The sequence below is a fragment of the Xylocopa sonorina genome, chromosome 1, assembly GCF_050948175.1.
Source record: "Xylocopa sonorina isolate GNS202 chromosome 1, iyXylSono1_principal, whole genome shotgun sequence".
In the NCBI taxonomy this organism is placed as follows: Eukaryota; Metazoa; Arthropoda; class Insecta; order Hymenoptera; family Apidae; genus Xylocopa; species Xylocopa sonorina.
Window position 1 is genome coordinate 9,641,609 of NC_135193.1, and position 15,378 is coordinate 9,656,986.

Below are 15,378 nucleotides of genomic sequence, written 5' to 3' on the forward strand. Positions count from 1 at the left end.
GATTTTGCATAATAGTTAATATACTTTTAGAAAAAAATAAATAAGTACTTGCATACACGTTCCATTATGAATTCAAATAAATAAATTAGTTTGTGAAGGTCATGGTAGATGGCGCTAATATCACAAGTATCGTTTATCTACAGAATTGCTTGTCTATATGTTACTAAATCGTGCAATACATATCAGTTGAGTTCCACACGGTCATACAGTAGGTGAAAATTGTTTATTGGAAGTTTCACAACATTGTTAATGTTTATCGTGATTAGCGAAAATGACTTTTCTCGAAGAAAATAATAACGTACTTGTGATTCTAGATACTGACATTTCTACTGATGACACTGTAGATTTGATTAACGCAATTAAAGAGCATCTTAAATGTGCAGATCAGTTGACAACTGTGTCAACGAAGGAACTGGAAAAATGTATGTAAATGCTTACGCAAGTATTTATAACAAAAAGCGCGTGATTATATATATTCGTATGTCTTAATTGTAAATATGAAACATCAATTGTGAAATTATTAGTGATAGCCGCTTAATTATTGTATATTTATTGTTAATTCTTTAATTTTTTTGTAGCTACCAATTCTTCTTCCTATGATGTAGTCATTTCTCTCTTCAAACAATCATGTACAAATCCAAAAATATTTGTAGAACGATATCTACAAATGTTAAAAGCTGGTGGTACATTGGTTATTTATGAGTCGTTCCAAGGAAAAGAATATGCACAATCTGCTTACAATGAAAGAGTTTCTACGTTGAAATTAGCTGGTTTTAAAATTAAAGTGCCAGAAAGCTTACATACAAAACAATTGAAGGATTTTGTGCTTAAAGTATACAATAATATAGATGATGTTTGTGAAGTGGTAGCAGAAAAACCTTCATTTGAAGTATGTTGTATGTTTTCATAGTTTTGATGTAATGTTGATTTATACTTATATATTTTATATTCATACAGATTGGCTCTAGTGTAACACTTAATTTTGGAGAAAAAAAATCTTCAAATGTTTGGAAATTAGATAGTGCTGATGATGAGGAATTAATTGATGAGAATGATCTCTTAGATGAGAATGATATCTTAAAACCAATAACATCAAGCTTGAGGGGTATGTTGAATAATTAAATTCGTACTATGATTATGATGTAAAAACAAATAGTTCTTCTTGTTGCAATTTCAAAATATGTGATCAATAAAAAGAACTGCTTTCTATTCTAAAAGTGATATGAGAGTCAGACTTTAAGTTGTATTAGGAAATATGAAAAACGATATATATATAAGAAGGGAGCATGCTAATCAAAATGAATGCATTAAGAATAATGAATTTGTAGATTACTGTATCTTTTCATACTTTGTTAATTGGTTACAATTTTATTTTAGTATGTAGTACAACAGGTAAACGAAAAGCATGCAAAGATTGTAGCTGCGGTTTAGCTGAGGAATTGAGCGGAAAAGCTACATCCCAAGAAACTGCAAAATCCTCTTGTGGAAATGTAAGCACTTTGCACATTTCCTTTTGTTTCTTTTTAAACCAGGTATCAAATTACGAGGAATTAAATATTTTTTATAGTGCTATCTTGGTGATGCATTTCGATGTGCAAGTTGCCCATATCTAGGTATGCCTGCATTTAAACCTGGTGAAAAAGTTGTTTTACCCGAAAGTCAATTAAAAGCACCATAGCAAAATATGTGTAAGTTATAAATATATCTATTTACATTTTTGTTGTTTTGCATGGAATTATTTCAATAATAATATTGTACTAAATTAACAGGTGTTGTTCTTCACCTTAAAATTTTTACTTAACATAGTAGATGTTTCTTATTTTATCTTTCTCTAGTAGAATATATTACATACATAGAGTATTTAAGAGATTATCCCTCTCTATCTCTTAAAAAAAATGCAATAAAAACATACAAGATATATATGTACTTGCTTAATTACTTTTATTACGTTTTTTCATTTGTATACAATAGCAAACAACATGTTAATCATAATAGAATGATACAAAATATTTAAGATTTTTGTACCTTCAATAAAGTATATTTCATATTATCAAAATGATAAAATAGTTTAAGTACCACACGTAATTGCTATAAAAAAGTCCAGTATTACGTATGAATGGAGTACAATTTATTATTGCCTTTATTACAAAATACTTTTGTTATAAAGACACGTACGTAGTTACAGACATTATCTGTAGTTACTAGAACTGAAGTACAATAATTTGAAAGATCATAGTCTGAAGATGATCCATGGACAAACCTCAAACTTCTGTAAATTATTTACTTTTTTAAAAAAATTATCGTAATTGAAACGCAAGTTGAAAGAAAACAAAAAATAATTCAGGTTTAAGTACTTGTAAAAGCTTCGAATCTAATTGGTAAAAATTTGATTATGTTTAGTAATATAGATGAACTGTTTGAAATAATCTCAGATTCGAATCTACTTGCAATATACTTGATCTTACTTCTAAATGTGTGTAGACAGTATCTAGACAATGTTTGTAAGTACGTTATTTTAAGATTGCCAATATCAGTTACATTAAGTACAAGTACAAAAAAACAAAAATATTACAATTTAGTTATCTATAAAAATTACTTATAAACAATTTGCGAGGGAATATAAGCTTTTCACTATAAAACCACTATCCCTCCTCTGGGGATGAGTGCTCGTGAAAGGACTACATTCCAAATATAATATTCGATATATACATCACTTGTATCATTCTATTTGAACATACTTTGGAATTTAACAAAAATGATACAAATATGTTGTATAAAAGCGCATAGGTCGATGGGTTTAAATTATATATTGTCGCGTCGTGTGCAGGAACAAAATAAATCGTCATATTTTTAAATTGCCTCTATGACAACAGGAACATTACTCCGCAGTGTAACAAACAGAAGTATATATCGAAAACAAAATTTAATGAATGTTGCTTGAACTATTAACTCATTTGTTTTTCCTTTTTTTTTCTAAATAAAACAATGAGCCATTTGTACTAATGTTTGTGATAATAAATGATAGTTTATGTCCGTAATTAATTATAGAAGAGCATACAGCTGCCCTGCGCCTCTGCGCCATAACAACTACATTGCCGTTAGAATTACTGTCCTGTTTCGTATATTTATTTAACATTATCTCATTTGGTGGCGTCAAAGGCGTACTTTATTCTTACCAGTACGATTATCATATGTATGAAATCCTATAAACTTAATCATTAATGTTGTCTCGAAATAATTAAAGGATGATATTTCAGAAATGAAATTACTATACTTAATGTGTGTTGAGAATGTCACGCGTAACTTTGGTATCAATTTTAGTTTCGGTATAAGTAGATATACACTGTAAAAACCGCTTATCGTGAACAATCGTTAAATGTATAAAGGGGGCGATAGAAAGTACAATTTAATATATGTGTATATGGACAAATCTCGTATACGTATATAAATAGGTATTGGAAGCAATAAAACGGAAAATATGCAATATGACAATTTCAAATAGATCATTGCATTGTTTAATGTTCCTTGTGACATTTTTACTTTCACGTAAACGTATAGCTATCTGTACTCTATTCCGAAAATTAAGAGATTCCAAAGAAGCCTCCAATTTGCAAACAAATTTAAATAAGTGTTCGTTGTACTTTCTATGGATGTAAACGTCTACAAATTATATTCGTTTTGTAATTATTAGTGGAGTTGACGAACACACATCTAATTCGTCGAAACGGATTATACTCCTCCATATAATGATTTTTCTTTCTGCTGAGTCATGCACACGTATTTGCACAAATGTCCAAAATATCAGTATACAATCTTTGTACAAACAATTATAATCGCTTGAAAAACAAAGTTGTTCACAAAGTCAGTATTTTAGTAGAAACTAATTTCTGAAGACTGTCCAACTCATATTTTCTTCATCATTCGTGAAATGTACAGAGCAGTTGTAAAAGGGTTCCTCATTTTTAGTAGAACGATATATAAATATATAACATTTTCTTAACACCCATGTTCATATTTGTGACATATGAATGCATGCAAAGACAGACATAACTAAACTAAGAGAAATGATCTGTTCAATAAATTAATGCTTCGAAATTTTTACGCGTGAGCTATTAAGCTCGATGATATTCTTTTTTTTCATAAACATAATGTCGTTACCTAAAATTTTCTTTAGAAGTGTACTCAATAGTACGTTGAGCAATCATTAAACCTAGTAATTAAGGCATGTTTCGTGTACCCTTTGGTTGTACTCAGAATTAACGCACAGTGCTATTTGCGTAGAAAATATTTCACTGCTATCAAAGCAGCCTAAAAAATTAGATAGAAATAAACAAGGTACAAACAAGAGAACTAGGAAATTTTGAAGAAAGTATCATATACATATATATATATATATAGTTTCTATAAGTTTTATGGAAACAATATACAGGGTATTCCAAGGCGAACAATGCAGTTAAGCAGGCGATTGTTCTATGTGCAAAAATAAATCAAAGATAAAGAACAAAATTTTTTTCATTTGAAGCCTGGGCGTATATGATAAAAATAATTTCTTCTTTATTTTTTATTTATTTTTGCACATAGAATAATTCTTCTTTGTTCTACTAACCAGTTGGATGCCCTATATACGAGTATGTATGTCTTTTTATTATTCATACATCAACAGACAAAAATGCTATAGAACTTAAGATTTCCTGTTCTCTTCTGAAGAATATGTAACTACATGTTTAAAAAAAAAGAAAGAAATCGTTAACCCTTCTTTAACAACTAGACGAAATAATCTTTATACAAACACAGCCCTACGCGTTATATGACGTAATCAAAATTAAGAGTCCTTGAGGACACCTTTGGCTTTTGTTCTTTTATCTTGACTGTATCATCGTTACGGCATTTCCGTACATTTCGCAAACATCGTTACTAAATGTACAATAACGCTACAGCATTCTGCGGTATGTACAGACGTACGGTCCAGCGACCTTTCGTCAACCTGGCTAAATCTTCGCCAATTAATACATCGAGACGTTAGTAGTTTATGCTACCACGTAATCTCTTCCATGTTATCAAGCAAAGAGTTCTTCTCCTCTTTCTTTTTGCCGTTCGCTTCCGATGGCGCGGCACGTAATTTAGTCTCGAAACACGGCTGTAAAAGATAAGAGTTTAAATAACACAACGGCACGATTTTTCGTTTACCTTGAAATTCTGACGATATAAAAAGCGTGATGAAAGCGGCGAACTTTTCAACGAAAAATCTATAGGACGTAAAATATGTTATTTTAGTAAAAAGCAAAAAAATGGTACTGGGAGTAACTGATTTCTGAAAGAAACATTACATTTTAAAGAAATATAAAATCTTTATTCAAGAGTCGATCTCTCTAACAATCGCTTGTATAAAGTATGGATTATACGTTATATTTATTAGAAGAAAAAAAGTTTTATTGTTTCCATATCAAAAGTTTAATAATTCTTTTTTCGTAATACTAATCTACGGAAAGGTGATTACGCTACATTAATACTGAATAACTTTTGCGTGTTCGAGAATGTTTTTATTCGTTCGAAGCTCAATGTGCTTGCAATACAAGTTTGTTTAACTCATAGTCATTAAATGACTGAAAGTCTATTGTATAGTGGCAGCTTTCATGTATAGCTGAACATCATATGGTGTTCACTCATAAAAATTCACGAATTTCGAAAATAAGCATTCCTTTAATCAATCGAAAGCTCGGTGAGAAAAATAACAGAAAAAGCAACAGCAGTTTATGTTTCGTAGTAACAATTCCATACATATGAATTCATGCACTCTGCTGCATATTACCCAAATAATAAAAAGACCAGATATCACAATTAAACATGACGTAATTTTCATTATGATAGCATTAAAAGTTAGTAAATAATAAATATGCAGTTGTCCTAACTTTAATTATGTATTAAGTACCCCAAATTTAATTAAGCACCCATAACAGATCTCGAGTCATCCAATACGACCGCTTAACCACCACAGGCAAATTGTTGTATTCTGATTCAAACTTTCATAAAAATGTGAAACTTTTATTACATTATTTAGAGAATAATAGGGCCAAACTATTTATTTTAAATATGATCCCAAAAATATATAATTGATAATTGTATATATTACAAACATTACGAAATTTGAAATTGGGATAATTTACTCAAATACCACGAAACGTGTTGAGACATTTTTATGCTATTTAGGTGTAAGCACGTTCAACATGCAAAATAAAATTTAGTGTTACTAAGTCTAAGAAGTACTTATACGTTCAATATTTACATTATGTTTATTATATATATTATATGTATTATGTTATAATTGTGTCAATATGAAAGTATGCAAAAGAACGTGATCTTACGTGAACAGTGGTTAAGTGAATCATATAAGAAAATACTTTTACGTCATCTATTCAAAATATGTTAATTGTAGTTAAGTAATAAGTCTTATTACTTTAAAAAAATAGAGGGCAGTGACTTTTTGATCTCTTTGTTTCTGCTTTAGGGAAAAGAAACAATCTACTTATACAATATTCGAGATTCATATTTCATTTGTTCTCTTTAAGTTTTTAGCCGATTCTTTTCCCCCGAATACTTGTCGTGGTTGCAATGCGTACTTTACTTGCAGTACGTATATATATATATGTGTGTTTATGAACCCATTGCACATATCATATACTCATACATAACATGCAATTTTTTATATTTTAGATGGATCACTCACAGTTTCACAGATATTCATGTTGCAGCAGTTGTCTATGATTATTTCGCAGCGACTGTCCCGCAGTTGCGGACGAGACGTGAGCGCCGTCTCAACCCGTTTGCCAGGATTGATACGCTTGATGCGCGGCTGCCTTCGAAGTTTGTTCACGTAGAAACTAAGTACGATTATCACGAGAAGAAGTAAGATAATTAGCACACCAACAATGGGAAGCAGCGTCCCGTATATGTCGTTATCCTGATGCGTCCTTATTTCTACTACTCTTTCACTTTGCTCGGAGCACCTGTCGGTAAAACATAACAGGGATTCATTGTAAATTGTATCTTCTTCTAGGTTTAATTGTAACGATAAACATGCAATAGGAGCACCGTGAAGTCATTTTCACTTTGCAAAAGTTAGCTTAAGAGATCATCTTATGCCCTTATTGCGTTCGTTACTTCAATTATAGATTTATCAAAACGAATAATTGTTACGAAATAAGGGAATATTAATAGTTTTTCAAAGTACCTGCAGTTAGCAGTATCGATACTACTAGGAATTGGCTCAGTGTTTGCACAATATTTTTGACAAAGTTCAGTGATATTGCTTAAAGTCTCACAACGAGAACCCATAGAATATTTACATTTACAAACTGGTCTCTGGTTTAGGACGGAGCACTGACCGTCGTGCAGGCAATAGTCTTTGCACAGATCTGTTTCACATCTAAGCCCAACAAACGTCCCACTACACTTACACATGGGTAGTCCTTCATCATCTATGTTACAGCTGCCTTGAAAGCAGTAATTGTGACAAAGGTGCATTTCGCAGAATGTGCCATTGAAGCTGAAACGATAGAGTTCTTATTTATCGGCTATTATATTAATTACAGATTCATATCATTCCAGTCCTTTGACCAGATTCTAATTTTATTTTTTTTTTTTAGACACGAGACAAACGAACCAACTTTTTCTGCACGGCAAGAGTCAAACACTTACCCAAGTTTGCACTGACAGACCGGGACGCCATTCTTGTCCTCCACGTAACCATCATTCAGGCAGTGTTTGGGTGTTTCAGCAAATTCCGATTCCTCCGTGCTGGTCGTTAAATTACTATACGACCCTATCTGTGTTAGCGTGGACGATTCTTTTAAACGCATTTTCTGCCTTTTCGCAATCGCCGCGCAATCAATCGTGCCGATATTATCGCGCGCTACAACACCGGCCGGCTTATTGCTGTACAATTCAAAAGTATTCAACATATCCTCATGAGTCGCGTTTTTTGGGAATGTCCACACAGCGTTGTGCACCGTATCAGACCAGTATATCAAATCTTGGTCTATGGCCAAGTAACCTGGTTGATGGCGTTTAGGATGAACCAACGGTTCTTGATTTGTACCATCGAGATTGCTCCTTTGTACCTTAATCCGTATGCCCTCTATATCGTCGATCCAGTAGAGTTTCCCTTCCGCGTGATCTATAGCGATCGCCATCGGCTCGAACAAACCGTCTTTGATCACGATCGTTCGATTACTTCCGTCTAAATTCGACATCTCGATACTTGGGCTTGTGAAGTTACTATTTACCCAGTATATCCGACTGGAAAGAACATAAAATTATCAGATACTCGCACTCTTTCTTTACGTTTCGTCTTTTAATCCTGTTTCATTTTACTTTACGCGCGCGTCTTGGTCTTCCTTATCTTTTTATTACGAAGTTACTACATCGTGCGTATTGAGAAAGCATTCTCTTTCCTCACATTGACCGTGAACTTCTAAACGGAATTAGATCGGCCGAGTTCTATGTAGGAACATAAATGGCACACCTGTTACATACGTCCAGAGCAATGGCGCGCGGTATCTGGTCCGTTAAATTGTGCACGAGCGTCGGTTTTTCCGGCGGCCCGTCGTTTGGTAGGCGCATCTTCATGATTACTGCTTGTTGAGTGTCGCTCCAGAACAGGGTCCGTGTCCTCGTGTCAAAGGCGAGCCCTACGATGTTGCTCTCCTCTTGTTCTGGGAATAGCGAAGCATCGTTTACAGACACCCATGTCGATTCTTTACCGCGCGACTGTTTAACCGTTTGACATATACATAAAACGGAATTAACGTATTAATTGCTTATCCACTTCTACAAGGACAGCGTGAAGATATGTTAGAGACATAATTTAAATTTACAATGATCATAAACAGGTGACGTATCTGAGACGGCTTCGTATGTCAAAGGGTTAAGCATCAAGTGCTGCTACAATGAATTATCTTTAAATTATACTCCGATCAGACGCCATTGTGCTTCACTTTTATATCGACTTGCTATATTTTTTCAAGTAATATACTATATTGTAATTTATTCAACTACATAACAATGTCAACACATTATGATTATATCGGAATAATATTCATGGCTTAGATTAATCACAATCTAGACGCGTCAGAATGCGATACATTAAGTTCAGCAGACAAATCAATTCAAAATTACTTGTGCGAAGTAAGAAAGGACAGGAATAAAGCTAATCATATAAATTGAAGTGTAAGACGTAAAAAAAAATGATTAATATGAAAATATATTTCTAATGGAGACGGTTCGCGTTGCGTTGATAGTATTCGAACAGAAATATTCTTCGATAGAATCGAAGAGGGATTAATACGATCTGCAAACAGGTTGACCAGTTGATAACGGGATCAATAGGGTCAGTCAGCGAAAAATATTTTTTCATTGCATGGATTCTTTTTATGAAAACTCTGCTTCTTAGAAAAGTAATAATTCGATCACATTTTTGCAATAAGTAAGCAGACCTACTACTTAATCTTAACGCTACTTTAATTGCAATTCAAATGGAACTCTCTAACTTTAACTTTCTTCTGTAATTAACAACGGCTACTGTTCGTATGATCTTTATTGAATCTTGAATAACCTTTTTTATTCGCTACGAAATGTAATCTCATCAATAGCGCGTTTTAAGTACCGCGATAAACGAATCATTGCAAACACCTTTGACGCCACCCAGCACGTGGCACTCTACGGCTTAGTGTAAGCAATTGCATGACTTGCACGCATACACACGCTTAACCAAGCTATTGATAATGGAAATGGTAGAGATACTTAAAGATATCGTGAAATAACTAAAGCAAGTAAGTAACATAGTACACTTACTTTTAAGTAGCGGTTTCAGGGTGAAATTCTTGTCTTGCAGGTCGTTCCTGAATATGGATACATTTTTATTATTTAGATCACTAAAATACATCATGTGTGTAGTATCATCGTAAGCAACCGCCGACAGGGATCCAGCTTCCTTCACCAGTGCCTGTCCGATCACTGTAGAATTGTGCGCGTAGAATTTTACTTCACGGCCTATTACTACAGCTAAATCTGTAACACAACAATGTAAGTATGTTTAACAACGTTGTAGGATCGGCTGAAATTAAATAAAGGAATCAAATTTAATATTCCGCTGATATCATGAATATTTGGAAACAACATTATCTTAACTTAAATGCGTTTTATAATTCAAATGCAGTATCATACAAATTAATTTAATTATTAGTACTTTGTACTTTTCTTCTCAAGACGAGTGTCTCATGTTTGTGCCAGTGCAACGATGTTCACAACATCATTATCACCATTTTTCACATGATTCTAAAGCATGCAATTGCATATGCATATCTCAATAATTTGCAATACGTCATATACTATCGAAGGAGGAAAATTATCGATAAAAAATAATAAGATAGAAAATTCAGAATGGTTTACAACTTGCTCTGTGCAATGAACTTTGCTTGGAAATTCCAGTTCAGTTAATAGTCGTATAATAATCCTTGAAAAAGGGACGCCTTTTAACATTAAACAAAATATCTCCCCTCAGGAGATAACAATTTTTCTCACTTAATAAAGATAAATGCTGTCCCAGTAATTACTTATTATTATAATTATGCACTCATTGAAAAATACGTTTAACCTTTGACAATCTTATATGATTTGACTAATGAGTCTGGCTTCATTAATCGAAGTATAAGTTAAAAAATATATTTAAACATAAGAGTGAGAGAGAGTTGCTCTTCAACGTAGCTAGAAATAAATATAATTTCTCTGCTTTAGTTACAGCGTATCTTGAACAAAAACTTTAAGGATCTGATTAGCTGTGATTTCTACATATTAAAAAATGTATTTTTAAAAAATGTAACACATATAGCAATGTATAAAAATAACAATGATTGATAAAAAATAGCTTAATTTACTTGAACATTTGATTAAATTTAAAATAGTTAAATCAACAAGCATTCAGTTTCAAAATTGCAGCCGAGTATAATGCTGAAAAGAATTCATATAATTAAGTTCATTAATTCGAAGTACCACTTGACGAACAATTGTCAAGTCTCGATTTCAAGAGGTGATGATAGCACTCCCCCTTGGTTTATGTGCAGTAAGATATCGTTTAATTAAGGCTGATTAACCTTGACTCCTTCGATCGCGTTCAGCCCTCTCTAAATTATTAAAAGTGCAACAACTATATTATTATAGTTAGAAACGAGCGTATAACGAATAATGACACGTTTAAGCTTTCACTACTACCACTGCGAACCATCTCTTTAGTGTTGCAATGCTGTGGTTATGGTGACTCCAAAGTTATGCGATTGTGTAAGAAAATGCAACATACATATTTTCATATTTTTTATAAATAATAATTAATAGCCCGTAAATAATTGCGAGGTAGTACACTGCATAGAGCACAAGTTTTGAATAAAAATAAAAATCTGGCAGTATTTGCATTACAGTAAGAATTGAGAGTTATAAATCTTTCAAATCGAAAAGAACCATGAATTTTCGAGACTAGTTTCTAGAATACTCTAGAAATTTAAATAAGAAGAACATAACAGAATATTTTCGAGATCCTATACTAGGCAACTGCGTCACAGAGACGATCTAAAGCTTATATTATGTTGAATTTATTCACTTCGTTTCGATATGTGCTTTAATTTGAAAGTACATATGTTAGCAATCCAAGTTTTAAAAACAAGGAAGAGTTACGTCGTTATTATTTCTTTTCATTCAAAGCATTAGAAGAATCTAAATTGTTTTTTTTTTCAAGTGTTTCAGCACGTACATGGAACCGCATTTAGTGTTATCATTTCGATTAGTGTTATCATATTCAATGACATTTTACGGTATAGTGGCTGATTTTGTAAACTTACGGTTTTGCATTTTTAAGTTTTCATTTCTTTTTTTCTACTACATTACACGTGATAAATGGGAGGAAAGATAGATTTTATATACAGAAAATAGATATCGCTAGAAAAATGTACTTGTATATTTAATTTCAGATAGCGTGGTTAGAAATTAATCTATAAATCGATGATAACGATCGATGCAACAGGTTCTCTAAATTATATTCCATAAAAAATCTAGTATTCAAAGTACATAGATAATTAAAGAAAATATTAAATATTTAATATGAAAGTATTAAAACAATTTAATATATGCATTTAATGTAAGTATTAAAAGAATTTAATGCAATACTCATCGTAATGACATCAGATATTTCATATGTGTGATTCTCTGGATGAGATTTACAAGTCTTATCTTTTCATATATCTGTCAAATATTTACAACACTGACGGTGTTACGGCAATTTCATACTTTTTCCATTAAGAGCACGGATGGAAATTTTGCCTTTACGTGCGTTCATACTACGCACGTGTTCTGTAACATTGCGCGCGCAGCTGTTCGATATTTGAAAAGTGCGCGCCAAAAGTTCGATGCGGAACTTTTGAATCAATTTTTTCGTTGTAAGAAACATGTACAGAGTTCACAATGCATCTTATAATTTTTAATCGAATAATCTATATGATGCGATAAAATTAAGTAGAACGCTGATGCACAAAATAACATTCCAGATAAAATTTGCTGATTTTTTGCACTTCTAAGAAAAATGACTACAATTATAAGTGTTATACAATATCATATATTAGATTATATTTTTCGATGAAAATTATATATTTTCGGGTATGAATATAATTCATTGCTTTGTGTGCAAGTAACAATTTTATAGCAATCAGAATCATATTAAAAATAAATTATATTAAGAAAACCAAGTTTGATAAGACTAATATATACTTATTTGTGTTTTTCTTACAACGTACGTTCTATCAATTGGAAACCAAGAATAGAATTATGCAAAGCGTGTTATCTAATATGTACACTAGATCTGGATCATAAATAAAAATTGATGCGTCAAACTGTCCGGAAAATTTCTAAGACGACACATTGAAGATAAAATATTATCTAATCGTGCAGTTTGTTCTAAATCGGATTGGAAGTCGAAGATCATCGAATTTTTCTTTCACCATCGACTGACCTGCCCAAGAGGAAATGGAAATACGCAATGACATCGACCCACGGAATAATTTGTTCATGTTTTCGCAATATGTGCGCGTACAAGTATGTAAACTAAGTTGCACTGATTTAAATCATATGCAAAAATCGATGTTAGTCACGAAACTAGTTCTACAAAAACCATTGTGAAACAATCAACAATTGTCGGGATTTAACATATATAAATGGTTATAGCAAAAAAGTGAAAGTAATACTAATAGCACTTTCAATGAAATAAGAATAGCAGATCGCTAGTTTCATTTATTTTACTGCTGTAGTTTACTACATTCTAAAGAAAATAGAGTAACCGTTATTCACTTATAAAACACAAGACTATTTCTATCCGTAGAAAGGAATAATCGAGTAATTATATTTATCTAAAGGTATTTACGGTAATCATCATATATTTTACTAATAAAGACAATACTATATACTATATGTTACAAACATATTGAAAATAGTAATTCCAACACATATACGACTTTAATTCTCCAATTCATGTAATAATTTTGCAATCGATTTCATCGAATCAACCTGCATGGTAATGATTTTCTTGAAAGAGTTCCTCGGTAGATGCGCGTGAAATAAGAAAATTAGTGAATAAAATGCGAAATGATATGCAAAGCTGACTCATCTACTGCTATTGTAATACCCGGTTTCATATGTTTCTGCTTTAATATTAGAGTTTAGCGGTGTGCTGTACGATTTTGCTGTCCCATGTAATTCTTCGTCTTATGTTTCCCGCCTCGTGATAGCTACGTAAGAGAAACAACTCGAATAGTTTTCATAATGCTCGCATGTAATAAATCCCGAGCAATTGATTAAGCTTATTTATAAGATCGAAATCGTCGATTATAAAAACTACTGGAGATCTTTTATATCTGCAACTCGTTGGGCTAAACCATTTCCAGGTGTCTCCAAAACGATTGAAAATTGAATCTCTATTTAATTAACCTATTATGCTGTATATCATTACACTTTTTACATAACGATATGTATATATATATATATAAACTAACATATCCGTAAACATATCGTCGATGCGATAATAGTACTAAAGAAAGCCATAGATTTGTTATGTAATCTGCAATTTTACACTTGATCGCATACGCGTGCAATTAAAATGTTGAGTATACGTTCAATTGGTTACCGCGAGAGTAGGCTACATAATTTTCGTACGTGTTACCATATCATGGTAATCGAATGGGGACCAACTTTTTTGCCGGTTTGTTAAGATTTTGGATAAAAAAAAGGACCCCTGCCAGCCTGCTACCCATCGATCCCTGTGTGCGTGCGTGCCCGCATATACGCTAGGCCAGAGCGCACGGTTTGACATTCATTATATAAACAGGTATAAGGACAAGTACCGTTTCGTCCCGTTTCCGCGTCGGCACAAACGGTAAGAGTCCCGTGGAGCGTCCCGTGGCGAATAAAAGCACGGTTTCATTCACGTTTCGCACGCGGCTTCAACTTTCTGCATGGTAAAACAGTCCGTGCGAAGTGGCGTACGTGACCACGGAGTCCGCGTGAATGGAGAGGCAGGCGCTCGCGCGACCCGCAACGCGGTAACACGTCTACCCTCGTGTACATAGTGTAACATCCAACACTAACAATTTTCGTCACATAAAACGATTAGCGGTACGATCACTCTACTTACTCCAAGATCTGGCGTGCGTCTTAATCGCGAAGATTCCTAGTACTATCGTTAATGCAACCGACAAATTTTTACGGCTTGTCATAGTGTGCGTTCATTTATTAACAGCCGGATTAACTTGGAAACGTCGCTAAGGCACTGGTGACGGTCGTAAATTACGTTGAAAGTCTACTGCGAGCCTAATTTCTTTCGGTCCTCTTTCACTGAAGTAAGCGACGAACGACACAGCACACCCTTCCACTACGGCGGCTCTGCGCAAACTGACTCCCGATTTCGAATCCCCGATAGTCGTGTCGCGACATATATTTAAGTAGTTGTAGTTCTCGCTTTCGCGTTCGAGCTCGCATTACGCGAAGCAGTAGATTTGCATTCCATATACCGTTGGCAGCATATTTCTTGTAGCTCTTACCGTGGATTATGTCAACAAAATAACGGTACGATTAATACGTAATCTTTTATGTTAGATTACGTTCATTCGCACTAACTAAAGAAATACGATAGAAAACCTCTGCTGACAGACTTTTTGGCCGCGCGTCAAAAACGCTGTAACCTACTGTATAACGTACAGTGGATTTGTGACAGAAGTTTAAACGAATTTACTGTTGTTACGTATGATAGATTGGTGACACAAGCATAGGAAATCCATTAATGGAATGCCG

General features: G+C 33.3%; 2 protein-coding genes across 2 annotated transcripts; one reads left to right on the top strand and one right to left on the bottom strand.

The window, feature by feature from the left end:
- The first annotated feature begins 189 nt into the window (after positions 1-189).
- Positions 190-10,140, top strand: Ciapin1 (cytokine induced apoptosis inhibitor 1). Its single transcript, XM_076907555.1, has 6 exons — positions 190-422; positions 579-889; positions 958-1,105; positions 1,378-1,490; positions 1,568-1,688; positions 9,890-10,140. Exons 1-5 carry the CDS (start codon positions 272-274, stop codon positions 1,676-1,678), a joined length of 834 nt encoding a protein of 277 aa, XP_076763670.1. The 5' UTR covers positions 190-271; the 3' UTR covers positions 1,679-1,688; positions 9,890-10,140.
- On the bottom strand, positions 4,858-15,057 carry Cue (Low-density lipoprotein receptor repeat domain-containing protein cueball). Its single transcript, XM_076907542.1, has 7 exons — positions 14,723-15,057; positions 9,850-10,065; positions 8,522-8,711; positions 7,696-8,295; positions 7,229-7,543; positions 6,725-7,004; positions 4,858-5,137 (listed from the first exon to the last, which is right to left on the bottom strand). The coding sequence occupies exons 1-7, from the start codon at positions 14,802-14,804 to the stop codon at positions 5,033-5,035; spliced, it is 1,788 nt and encodes a 595-aa protein (XP_076763657.1). The 5' UTR covers positions 14,805-15,057; the 3' UTR covers positions 4,858-5,032.
- Positions 15,058-15,378: the final 321 nt, after the last annotated feature.

Coding starts and splice junctions, on each gene's coding strand:
- Ciapin1 (XM_076907555.1), top strand. CDS start 272: ATGACTTTTCTCGAAGAAAATAATAACGTACTTGTGATTCTAGATACT. Junction 1,106..1,377: donor AATAACATCAAGCTTGAGGG/GTATGTTGAATA, acceptor ATTTTATTTTAG/TATGTAGTACAACAGGTAAA. Junction 1,491..1,567: donor CAAAATCCTCTTGTGGAAAT/GTAAGCACTTTG, acceptor TATTTTTTATAG/TGCTATCTTGGTGATGCATT.
- Cue (XM_076907542.1), bottom strand. CDS start 14,804: ATGACAAGCCGTAAAAATTTGTCGGTTGCATTAACGATAGTACTAGGA. Junction 7,005..7,228: donor ATCGATACTGCTAACTGCAG/GTACTTTGAAAA, acceptor TTTTACCGACAG/GTGCTCCGAGCAAAGTGAAA. Junction 5,138..6,724: donor ACATGAATATCTGTGAAACT/GTGAGTGATCCA, acceptor TATCTTTTACAG/CCGTGTTTCGAGACTAAATT.